The following is a 13,686-nucleotide window of genomic DNA, read 5'->3' as shown; positions in this document are numbered from 1 at the left end:
CAATATTGGTGAAACATGTGATCGTTGTAGTGCTGATAAGGCAGATTTAACCCACGTGTTCTGGTCATGTTCTGAACTGAAAGGATTTTGGTTCTCAGTTTTTGATTGTTTAAATGTAGTTTTTGACTTAAGAATCCAACCTAGAAATGTTCAGCAGAAATGTTCAGCAGAAATGTACAGCAGAAATGTTCAATAAAAATGAAATTGGAAAAAAAAAAGAATCCAACCTAACCCAATAATGGCAGTGTTCAGTGTTCAGGGATCAAGCAAAAAATTTCACAAAGTATGGGACCCTTTAATAATTCATTTTCAGAAGAATACAGGTGCATCTCAGAAAATGTTAATATCGTGGAAAAGTTATTTTTTTTCTGTAATTTAATTCAAAAAGTGGAACTTTCATATATTCTAGTCATTAAGTAAAATATTCCAAGTCATTTTTTGTTTTAATCTTGATTATTACGGCTTACAGCGCATGGCAATCAAAAATCCAGTATCTCAAAATATTAGATTATAGAATTTATAATACAGAAATGTCAACCTGAGAAGAGCTCTAAAGAGCTCTTGGAGGCACAGAATCCAAGTTGCTTGAAGTCCAGTGTGAAGTTTCCACAGTCACTGATGATTTGAGGTGCCATGTCATCTGCTGGTGTTGGTCCACTGTGTTTTCTCAAGTTGAGAGTCAATGTAGCGTCTACCAGGAGATTTTAGAGCATTTCATGCTTCCATCTGCTGACAAGCTTTATGGAGATGCTGATTTCCTTTTCCAGCAGGACTTGGGCACCTGCCCACAGTGCCAAAACTACTAGTAACTGGTTTGCTGACCATGGTATTACTGCGCTTGATTGGCCAGCCAACTCACCTGACCCGAACCCCATAGAGAATCTATGAGAGACACCAGACCCAACAATACAGATGAGCTGAAGGCCGCTATCAAAGCAACCTGGGCTTCCATAACACCTCAGCAGTGCCACAGGCTGATTGTCTCCATGCCACACCGCACTGATACAGTAATTCGTGCAAAAGGAGCCCCTGACCAAGTATTGAGTGGATAAATGAACATACTTTTCTCAAGGTTGAATATTTTGAGATACTGGATTTTTTATTTCCATGAGCTGTAAGCCATAATCATCGAGACTAAAACAAAAAAAAGGCTTGAAATATTTCACTTTATGTGTAATGAATGTAGAATATATGAAAGTTCCACTTTTTGAATTAATTTACAGGGGGAAAAAATGAACTTTTTCACAGTATTCAAATTTTTTGAGATGTACCTGTACATCTTTCCCTCTCTGAATTCACCTAAGACATAAGGGAAGTACTGGAACATATTTAATCCTATAGGTAACCTCACAAGTCTGTACATGACGTTATGTATGTATTTGTTTGTTTATTTTTTATACATTCTCCTAATTTCTTGAATTCATTAACCTCCAACCCCCTTTCTTTTCCTCCCCCTGTTGGACTGTTATGTCGGGTTGGGGTATGGGACTGTTATTTTGGGGTATGGGACTGTTATGTCGGATTGGGGTATGGGACTGTTATATCAGGTTGGGGTATGGGACGGTATGGGACTGTTATGTCAGATTGCGGTATGGGACTGTTATATCAGGTTGGGGTATGGGATGGTATGGACTGTTATGTCGGGTTCGGGTATGGGACGGTATGGGACTGTTATGTTGGGGTATGGGACTGTTATGCCGGGTTGGGGTATGGGACGGTATGGGACTGTTATGTTGGGTCGGGGTATGGGACTGTTATGTCGGGGTATGGGACTGTTATGTCGGGTTGGGGTATGGGACTGTTATATCGGGTTGGGGTATGGGACGGTATGGGACTGTTATGTCGGATTGCGGTATGGGACTTTTATATCAGGTTGGGGTATGGGATGGTATGGACTGTTATGTCGGGTTCGGGTATGGGACGGTATGGGACTGTTATGTTGGGGTATGGGACTGTTATGCCGGGTTGGGGTATGGGACGGTATGGGACTGTTATGTTGGGTCGGGGTATGGGACTGTTATGTCGGGGTATGGGACTGTTATGTCGGGTTGGGGTATGGGACTGTTATGTCGGGGTATGGGACTGTTATGTCGGGGTATGGGACTGTTATGTCGGGTTGGGGTATGGGACTGTTATGTCGGGTTGGGGTATGGGACTGTTATGTCGGGTTTGGGTATGGGACTGTTATGTTGGGGTTTGGGACTGTTATGTCGGGTTTGGGTATGGGACTGTTCTGTCGGGTTGGGGTATGGGACTGTATGGGACTGTTCTGTCGGGTTGGGGTATGGGACGGTATGGGACTGTTCTGTCGGGTTGGGGTATGGGACGGTATGGGACTGTTCTGTCGGGTTGGGGTATGGGACGGTATGGGACTGTTAAGTTGGGTTGGGGTATGGGACTGTTATGTCGGGGTATGGGACTGTTATGCCGGGTTGGAGTGTGGGACTGTTATGTTGACGTATGGGACTGTTATATTGGGGTATGGGTCTGTTATGTCGGGTTGGGGTTTGGGACTGTTATGTTGGGGTATGGGACTGTTATGTCAGGTTGGGGTATGGGACCGTTATGTTGGGGTATGGGACTGTTATGTCAGGTTGGGGTATGGGACCGTTATGCTGGGGTGTGGGACTGTTATGTCGGGTTGGTGTGTGGGACTGTTCTGTCGGGTTGGGGTATGGGACTGTTATGTCGGGGTATGGAACTGTTATGTTGGGTTGGAATGGGAATTAACTTTATTTAAAAAATGGAGTGAAAACGGAATGTCTTTGGATCTGTGTCACTAAACAGTTTCTTTTTTGTAACTTGCTCAGATGATAAATTTTAAAAAAATAATTTATTAAATGTTTAATTGCCCCATTTTGAAGCTCCCAAAAAAATATACATTATGACCTGTCGGTGGTCTTAATCCCATTTTTCCTGTGCAGTATTCAATTATGCGAGGAGTAGCTTAATTTATCCAACAATATTCAACACTGAAAAGTATGTTTTAGGCTGTAAATACACTTAATAAAACTATGGAATGCCAGTTGAGGCAAAGTAATGAGGGTGGAAGATGCAGCAAGTTACATCACATTACATTTGACAGCAAGGGGGAAAAGCACTATTTCCTACTTATGTCAGCATTTGTTATCCCTGATTTTTTTGGTCTTAAAGGCAAGTGCTGTGTGTTTAAAGGTGTTGGGTGAAAAACCCCATCTTGGACACCACTTCTCAAGAATAATCTGGCAACCTCAGGGGCAGGTGTTTTGCATAATCTGAAATCAGAGCCCAGAAAATTGACTGCGTAACCAAACACTGAATACTTTTCATGTGTAAATATGGATGTAACTTTTGGTCTTTAGGTCACTAACTCTGAATAAGAATCATAATGAATATTTTAGTGGACTTATTGACATATCCCCAACAACGCTGCAGCCAAAAGTGTTGTGAATAATTAGTGAAACAGGAAGCGGCTCTGAGCATAAATAAGCATGAAACATCTGCACTAGACAGGTTGTTGTGTTCCTCAAGCAGAGCATTCTGGGTAACAAAGTAGAAGTTTGTCATTTTAATCCTTTACTGACTGCAAGGCAAATTGCACTTTCAGTGTAAAAAAAAAAAAAATTAAATAAAAAATTTTTAATATATACATTAGATGTATTTTAAAAGTCTCTCATGCAGACTTGGTAGTATCATGAAGTGATAATCTAATAGTGGAGGGTTTAAATGTATTAATGGAGATCTAAAGTTGTAATAGTTTAGCTAACGTTGCCACAGTTTCTATGCGGGGCTTTAGGGACGTGCTTCTAAAAGATTAAATCTTTTAACGAAAGTGCCAAGCAGGCTAAGTCATTAAGTCCGCTTAATCTTGAAAAAACAAGAGAACTTACCTCCTGAATTAAATTTGGACATTAAGGCCTAAGCTGTTAACTTATTTTCATAGTGATGGAAAAAGGTCCGTAGAGACATTTAAAGCTCAAGTGAATGTTCATTTCTGCGAGCCATTTTGTGCCAAACCTTATCAAACAACTAATAAACATCTGATTTAATTTTATGAGTGTTAGGCACTTGGGTGACCTATATGATATAATTCTGATTATATTATAATAATTATATAATATAATATCTACTCTATGATTATGAAACCTTCCCTGGTGCAATAGATAGGAATAAACAGTAGTAAAGTAAGTGAGCCACTGCTGATCAGATATAATCACTTCCCCTGCACCAGTTCTCTGTCCCTGTGCTAGATCTTCACACAGCGTTTGCACACAGGGTTTAACAGGTTGCTCCATCTTTTGTGTATACAGACTACATTCTTAATTCATTCCCCGCTCCGCCTCCCTCGTTTTGGCTGGATATTGATGGAAGTACCTGGAGTCTTTATTTCAGAATCTGAAAAAGTACTATTGGGCTGAATGGAGGGATGGGATGCTTATCTGAAGTTCTGAAAGGAAGGGCAGACATCCAAGGGACTTTGGTTTGAAAAGGGCTGTTTGCTGGACACTTTGAAGATGACAGAAGACTTGAAAAGGCCAGAGCACTGTTGCTAGGTCTTATTCATGCCTCGATGGAATCAAACACGCACTCCCACCACGATGTAAACAGGGCAACTGGACTGTGACTCAGCCTCTCTCTCTCTCTCTCTCTCTCTCTCTCTCTCTCTCTCTATCTCTCTCTCTCACATCCCTGGCTGCACACGACACACCAGAATAACCTTTAAGAATTTAAGAAACATTCCATTTTTTCAGCACTTCTTCACTTCACACAAACCTGGTGGTTTTCATTTCTAGGGAAGAGATGCAAAACAAAGTAAACTTTTTTTTTATTTTATTTTACAGATAAGGTACGTTAGAAAAGCGATCATGGTTTCATTACTACAGCAGGAGAAGTGGTTAATAATTAATGGTACTTCCAGTGTTACAGAATGGTCCACTAATAATTCACTGAATCACTGAACATCATGGTTGTTCTTCCAAAAACCAGGTATTTTCCATGCCGCTTATCCGACACATAGTTGCGGGTGAGCCTGGACTATCCCAGGGAACTTGAGGCAGATGGTGCAGGACACCCTAGAGGGGTGCCAACCCATGATAGGACACAACTGCACACCCATTCACACACTGTGGACAATTTGGAAATGCCAATTAGCCCTCAACACGTCTTTGGACTGGTGGGGGGAAACCGGAGTACCTGGAGGAATCCCCTGAAGCACAGGGAGAACATGCAAACTCGGCACACACAGGGTGGAGGTGGGATTCAAACACCCAACCCCGATGTGTGAGGCAAACATGCTCACCACTTAGCCACCATGCCCCCCTCTTCCAAAATCAGATATTGATTTTTTCAAATCTGCTTTTGTGAAGTGAAAACAATCCTGATGCATTTTATTTTGTTTATTTTAACAAGGGAAAAATCCCACTGAGAGTCCAAACATCTAAGTACATACTTTTTCACTTTCCTGGTGTTATCGATAAGGACACAGCAAGAAAACCAAGGGGAAAAAATCATATTGGGTGTTTTAACCTGCAAAAAAACTATGGCTTAAATTGTGAGTTTACCAAAACTCAAACAGTAAGTTTGCAAAAGTTTATCAAAGCATGGCATTCTCTGTGTGAGGAAAGCATATTTAGATTGCAAGGTTTTAGACATCTTTAGGCAGACTGACTGTTTCTACCACTGTTTGTTAAACTGGCACCTTATACAACATGATTTTTGCAGGAAGACAGCCAAGGCAAGGTTAGAAGGTTAAATAAAAATAACAATGAAATAAAATCATTTCCACATCTTTTCGGTGAAATATATTTATGGTTTCTTAAAGTCAAGGTGCCAAACTGTGTTATAGGCAGAAAAACCACAACAACAAGGTTTTTTTTTTCAGATTTCAGCCATAGTTTATGTTTATTTATATATATATATATATATATATATATATATATATATATATATATATATATATATATATATATATATATATAATATATATAATATTATGTGTGTGTGTGTGTGTAAAATGTATGTATATGTTATAGTTAATAACTATATAAGTTTATACAGTGAGGGGGGAAAAAAGTATTTGATCCCCTGCTGATTTTGTACGTTTGCCCACTGACAAAGAAATGATCAGTCTATAATTTTAATGATAGATTTATTTGAAGTGTGAGAGACAGAATAACAACAAAAAAAATCCAGAAAAACACGTCAAAAATGTTATAAATTGATTTGCATTTTAATGAGGGAAATATGTATTTGACCCCTCTGCAAAACATGACTTAGTACTTGGTGGCAAAACCCTTGTTGGCAATCACAGAGGTCAGACATTTCTTGTAGTTGGCCACCAGGTTTGCACACATCTCAGGAGGGATTTTGTCCCACTCCTCTTTGGAGATCTTCTCCAAGTCATTAAGGTTTCGAGGCTGACGTTTGGCAACTCAAACCTTCAGCTCCCTCCACAGATTTTGTATGGGATTAAGGTCTGGAGACTGGCTAGGCCACTCCAGGACCTTAATGTGCTTCTTCTTGAGCCACTCCTTTGTTGCCTTGGCCGTGTGTTTTGGGTCATTGTCATGCTGGAATACCCATCCACGACCCATTTTCAATGCCCTGGCTGAGGGAAGGAGGTTCTCACCCAAGATTTGACGGTACATGGCCCCGTCCATCGTCCCTTTGATGCAGTGAAGTTGTCCTGTCCCCTTAGCAGAAAAACACCCCCAAAGCATAATGTTTCCACCTCCATGTTTGACGGTGGGGATGGTGTTCTTGGGGTCATAGGCAGCATTCCTCCTCCTCCAAACACGGCGAGTTGAGTTGATGCCAAAGAGCTCCATTTTGGTCTCATCTGACCACAACACTTTCACCCAGTTGTCCTCTGAATCATTCAGATGTTCATTGGCAAACTTCAGATGGGCATGTATATGTGCTTTCTTAAGCAGGGGGACCTTGCGGGCGCTGCAGGATTTCAGTCCTTCACGGCGTAGTGTGTTACCCATTGTTTTCTTGGTGACTATGGTCCCAGCTGCCTTGAGATCATTGACAAGATCCTCCCGTGTAGTTCTGGGCTGATTCCTCACTGTTCTCATGATCATTGCAACTCCACGAGGTGAGATCTTGCATGGAGCCCCAGGCCGAGGGAGATTGACAGTTCTTTTGTGTTTCTTCCATTTGCAAATAATCGCACCAACTGTTGTCACCTTCTCACCAAGCTGCTTGGCAATGGTCTTGTAGCCCATTCCAGACTTGTGTAGGTCTACAGTCTTGTCCCTGACATCCTTTGAGAGCTCTTTGGTCTTGGCCATGGTGGAGAGTTTGGAATCTGATTGATTGCTTCTGTGGACAGGTGTCTTTTATACAGGTAACAAGCTGAGATTAGGAGCACTCCCTTTAAGAGTGTGCTCCTAATCTCAGCTCGTTACCTGTATAAAAGACACCTGGGAGCCAGAAATCTTTCTGATTGAGAGGGGGTCAAATACTTATTTCCCTCATTAAAATGCAAATCAATTTATAACATTTTTGACATGCGTTTTTCTGGATTTTCTTGTTGTTATTCTGTCTCTCACTGTTCAAATAAATCTACCATTAAAATTATAGACTGATCATTTCTTTGTCAGTGGGCAAACATACAAAATCAGCAGGGGATCAAATACTTTTTTCCCTCACTGTGTGTATATGTGTGTGTGTGTGTGTGTGTATATATACTATATAAAATAAGTTCTTCTACATTAATTAGCTGCTTTAGTGTTTTACCACTGCACTGCTACTTGTTAAGTGTGTACTGTACTCCCCAGTGTGTATGATTTTATGATTCTATTTTCTCCATTTCTCTAGGCACATGTCAGCACAAAGCATGAGGGTGACAAGGTGATCGTCTTTGAGAGATCCAATGTCATTTTCATCTTCAACTTCCACCCCACTAACAGCTACAGCGACTACAGAGTGGGAGCGGGAGCACCGGGAAAGTATCCTTTACCAGCTTTCAATGTAGTCATTCCCAGTCGTAGACACAGCAGAATCTAGAACCTTTTTCAGCTTGTTCATCTGGGGGCCCATTAAAGGTACTGTTTAGAACAGCATTTCTCTGTCTGTCTGGTTCCATGTAGAGCTCCTTTAGGAAGTGAAGACCCTTCCCAAAGAAGCCATGAGGACCTTTTTTTTTTTTTAAAGAATATCCAACCATCCATCCATTTTCTGTACCGCTTATCCTAGATACTGTACAGACGGATACTGTACCACCTATCCTATATAGGGTCGTGGGGAAGCCTGGAGCCTATCCCAGGGAACTTTGAGCCCAAGGAGGGGGACACCCTGGGCGGGGTGCCAACTCATCACAGGGTACACACATTCATACACTAGACAATTTGGAAATGCCAGTCAGCTTACAACGCATGACTCAGGGAGGAAACTAGAGTGCCTGGAGGAAACCCCTGAAGCATAGAGAGAGCATGCAGACTCCGTGCACACAGGGCAGAGGTGGGATCCTTAACCCCGGAGGTGCAAGGCAAACATTCTAACCACTGTGCCCGTGAAGTATATCTAAAATACAATACATTATTTATTGTTATTTACCCTTAAAGGTAAAAAAAAAAAAACCTCCCAACTCTTGAATTGCAGATCTCTACAAAAATCTTAAAACTTTGGATCAGGAAAAAACTTCCTAAGCCCTTCTGTGTTCTGTCTAAGAATGCTGTAGATTTGCATTTAGCATGAGTGGCAGAGACTCTTAGTGCCTCCGCTAGCTGTCGGAGCTTAAAGGAGATGCTGGTACTAGAAATGACATGGAAGAAATGCAAAGAGTGCAGAGGCCATAGTCAATAGCTGTAATTATAGCAGCAAGAGGAAAATACACATATGCACACACACATACAAATACAGATAGATGCTGGGAACTTCACAGAGCCTTGCAGTGTTTACACACATATGTGCTAGGTAACGCACGCTGCCGTGAGCTTGGTGACACAGTGCTGTAAAGGTGAGCAAGTACAGAGGATCCAATTAGAGCAGAAGACAGATGAAAGTGTCACTCTGACTCGGAGGAGGTAAACAAGGCCAGCCCAACAAGTGCAGAGTGCTTTTTCATTAAACTTCAGCCTACACACACACACACACACACATACACATATATTAGAGAGTGCCAAGCAGAGTCATGTAGTTTTGTATCTCTGGATTGATTTCAAAAGTGCATGTGTAGGCGGAAAGGCCCATTGGTGTTGCCACAAAAAAGGAAGAAGTGCTAGATAGATGGCATCTGCTGATATTGGCCCACACACACACTCTACAGAACCCAGGGTCATGACTCAAGTGTCAGTTTGGACCATGGAGTAAGTGTTGTCATTGAGAGCTATGATTTTTGAGGGTGGGATGCAATAATATAATATAATATATAATAATATAGTATAATTTAGCGTGGTGAGTGAAGCAGGATGCAAATCATGTAGCAAACTTTTGTTGTAAATGTCTCAGAAGATATGAAATTGTTGAAGTATACCTTTTTGTATTTATTGAACAGTCCATACCAGATTTTGTGAAGTTGTATTGGATTGTTGCAGCTAAAAATTAATGATTTTGCTGCAGGTTTTTTTCAAAATTTACGATTCAGTTTGTTGTTTTTTGTTTTTGCAGAAAACTACTTGCATTGGTGAAATTGCAATAGCACGAGCTTGTCTTGCAGTGATGTTTGTTGGTAAATGTGACCTTTTAGATGTACTCCTGTTCGACTCACGTGAATCGAAAGGGGCTTTTGCTGAATGTGGGTTGTGATGATGTCACATGGTGCATTGTGATAATGTCACATGACACATCTTGGCCCAAATCTGTGGAAAATCTGCAGTAATTTTTGAAAACTTGCAAGCCCCTGTGAGTATTGTGGAGTTTCCTTGAGTTTGCGTTCAATTCTGCGATCACAAAATCCTGGAGGGACTGAAAAATACTGAATGATTTAATGGCAGCTAGTTAAACCTTAACAAACCCTAAGAACAGTAACAAAACATTAACATTCTTTGGCTTCATACATTTATTTATAGACAGATGAAGGATACATATCAAGGGTGCAAATGACAAACCCTTAAGGGTATCACTCTAGTAATGAGCAGAGGTACTGTTGTAGTATTACTGACTAACATTTTCCAACCAACCCTAAGAGTATTCACTTCCACCATGCAATCTCATGTAACTCCTCCTGGTACCTTCTAGTGAGATAAACACCGTTCTTGGCTGTCAAACATATAAATAAATAAGTAAGATGGTTTGAGATGAAACGTATGTGAGGTCCTTCCCCCCCACCCCGGAGTTAAGCTCACCAATATAAAGAGTCGCCATTAAAATTCTGTCAACATCAGCATTTGACAGGCACTCAAACTCCTGTGCTTATTTTTTTTTTGGTCTTCATCTCATTCTTTTCTTTTTTTTTTCTTTTCTCTCGCCTTCTCTCAATGGGCGCATTCTTGATGTCTTAAATCCATCCACCTGATTGGAGACTCATAATTCCCAGTTGGGTTTTGTCATGAAAGCGCTACCTGTCAAGATTGTTGTGCTTTTGATAGGCCAGCAGGATGCAGCACTGGTGTCGGGTCATTCTTCTTTTATTATCTGTCAGGCACGTTTACCTATATACTGCTCCAAATAATTCAGCCATATCAGCTACCAGGCCCCCGGGCAAAAAATCAGCAACATGGCTCACATCAGGAAACGGTTGTCTGACTGTTTTATGGACAATGTATTACATTTGATTAACGTCAGTATTCTGTGTGTGTGTGTGTGTGTGTGTGTGTGTTTGTGTGTTAGGAAGCAGTTGAGAGTAATGTTATTGTTTGAGTTCATAAGCTTGTATGAAGATACACTTTATTTGGAGGTTATCTACATTGGGTCTTCATAACACATTCACAAGCATTGTATAAATCTGCCATGAAGCAGTGCTGGAGGATTTGTGGGAGGTGACATTCACTTCAAGTTCACTTTGTCTTTATATGAAAAAAGAGAATGCATAAACTGTTTTAAACTGTAATTTGTTTCTTTTTATCATGTAGAATATATTAATAATGATTTGTCTTTACTAGAATGGTAAATGGTCTGCACTTATCTAGCGCTTTTTTAACCTCAGCAGTTCCAAAGCGCTTTACACTGGTTCTCATTCACCCATTCACACACATACGCACACCAATGGAGGCAGAGCTGCCATGCATACTAGAAGCACATTCAGGAAGCTTTGAGGCATCTATGAAGTATGACCTGTGATCTTACCTTTTGAGAAGTGGACAGAATATACACTATATGGCTAAGAGTTTGTGGACACCTGACAATCACATTCAGTATGTGGTTCTTCCCCAAACTGTTGGCACAAAGTTGTTAGCACACAGTTGTTTAGGAAGTCTTTGTATTATGTAGCATTACAATTTCTGTTCATTGGAACTAAGCAGCCCAAACCTGTTCCAGCATGACCATGCCCCTGTGCACAAAGCAAGGTCCATGAAGACATGGTTTGCCAAGGCTGGAGTGGTAGCACTCGAGAGCCCTGACCTCAACCCCACCAAACACCTTTGGAATGAACTGGAACACTGATTGAATGCCAGGCCTCCTCACCCAACATCAGTGCCTGACCTCACTAATGCTCTTGTGGCTGAATGAACACAAATCCCCACTTTCCAAACTCTAGTGGAAAGCCTTCCCAGAATGGAGGTTATTTTAACAGACATGTAATGGGATGTTCAACAAGCTCATAGGGGTGTGACTGCTCAGTTGTTTTGGCCATATAGTATGTTCTGTAGTATATAGCATTTCAGTGTGGTGCATAGCTTCAGCTAATTCACTTATATAAGTCCATATGTCCGCATTATTTCCCCATGGATATGAAGCAATAATGTACACGTTCTACAGCTTCACTTCATCCTGAAGCCCGTATGTCAGCTGAACGATTGGAATGGGAATGGAAATATGTAACATTCATCGTAATGCTTCATGTATGTGTTTATAGGAAAAATAAGGATAAAAAGTTACAGTAACAATACGTGACAGTCTAAATACAACAATATCTGAAAGATATCTGAACTCACTCTTCTATGTAAAGTCATATACTACATATAGCATACAGGTTTTGACAATTTTTTGCTTATGAATGTTTTACAAAGGCCCGATATTACCAATGCTGCATATATAACGTCAAGAAACGGTTATGTTTAGATACAGGTCATCGTTTATAGTCTATCAGACAAGTGAAGATTATGGTGGTTACAGGTAGAATTCTTGAGATCCCCCTATGAAAGCTAATTTGATTGGAGGAGCAGCTTTCAGAGAGTGCACTGGGACATTTCACTGTTTGTATCAATCCACTTATCTGTGTTTGCTGCTTAAAATTCCAATCCTAGCAATAGTTTGTTACACTGAAACCATTACTTTACTTCCTATGGTATGTCAGTCAGTGTGTGTTGCATGGCAACAGGCAATGTTCTATCCAGCTGTTGTTTCTTTGGAAATCTTTTAGCTGGTGGAGCAAAAATACACAAAATATTTGGCCATATTGTGTCTGAAATACCAGTTATTCAATATTAATTTCTTGTTTCTGGCACTGTCATGTAATATAAAAGCAATATCACACTTGCAGTTGTATATACTTTTATGTATAGTATATGTTGTGTATATATCATACTACATGATGTATATCTCAGTACACCATGCTGTTGTATGAGCAGAATATTGTCTGCGACTGCACCCTGCCTATGGTCATATCACAGCTGTGCTGATATTCAGTGTAACAGCACTCTTGCTTTTGTGATATTGCTTTCTTATACACAGAGCTGTTGAATTCTTGGATCTGATTGGTCGGAAGATGTCTCAGCTCTCAATGTAAGATATTAAGTTTATATTATGTGTTGGTTCTAATACATTATCAATTCTATAGTAACAGCTTATACAGGGACTTGAATGTTTTTTTATAAATGTGAGTATTTGTTGATATGGTGACTTTTTTTAGCATTTGTGGTCACCACTGTCAGTGCTTTGTACCAGTCAGAGATAAGATTGTAACTTTAAGCATTATGACTTCATGTCAATGTATCAGATCACCCTACCATTGATTATTCTCCTATGACAGCACACATCATCATTTTTTTTTTTCTTCATATTACTTGCTGAGGCATCTGAATAAAACGTTATATTTTGGCAGAATATGACCAGCACTTCATTGCTGAGTGTTTTGCGGTGTTCAATTGATGGATGATAACCAAGTAGAATTAGAGATGAGTGCACATTTTCACACTTTTCACACTAGAGGTTATCACACATCTGCTTGCTTCCCCTTCATTCCACAGACAAAATTGGTTTTTGTGGAATTCAAGATGTCGGCAACTCAATACCTGTTCATCGCGCTACACATGTGCAGAGAATTCTAGTCTCATCTGCAGTCATTATTATCAGTGGCCTTTTTTCAGTTGGTCAGAATCAGGATCCTTGAAACCTTCTTCGACTATTTTTTTCCCCCAGACCAATTAGACTGTGCAGTCATTGCATTCTTCAGTAAGCCTCTATAAATTACAGTAATTCAGAGGTGGCTGGGTCTGGCTGTAGAGCTCGGCATCTCTACGATCAAATACAAACATAATTACTAAAACCCTTGGACTGCCTGAACAACTCTGTGTTGTACACTACTGCACCAGCAGCACAGATTTGTTTACCTGGAAACACTGAATTTCTAGTTGGAATGCTTTCTTTTATGGAGATACT

General features: G+C 40.5%; 1 protein-coding gene across 1 annotated transcript in view; it reads left to right on the top strand.

Annotated features, from left to right (window-relative positions):
- The window catches only part of gbe1b (glucan (1,4-alpha-), branching enzyme 1b), a 134,664-nt gene that overhangs the window by 98,296 nt on the left and 22,682 nt on the right, over window positions 1-13,686 (top strand). Inside the window, exon 14 of the mRNA XM_053646610.1 lies at window positions 7,804-7,934. Coding sequence (XP_053502585.1) covers window positions 7,804-7,934 — 131 coding nt within the window. The remainder of the gene's footprint in view (window positions 1-7,803; window positions 7,935-13,686) is intronic.

Source organism: Ictalurus furcatus, chromosome 17 (genome assembly GCF_023375685.1).
Source record: "Ictalurus furcatus strain D&B chromosome 17, Billie_1.0, whole genome shotgun sequence".
NCBI classification, from domain to species: Eukaryota; Metazoa; Chordata; class Actinopteri; order Siluriformes; family Ictaluridae; genus Ictalurus; species Ictalurus furcatus.
Note: the sequence above shows the minus strand (reverse complement) of the source record. Positions and strands in the feature narration are given on the sequence as shown.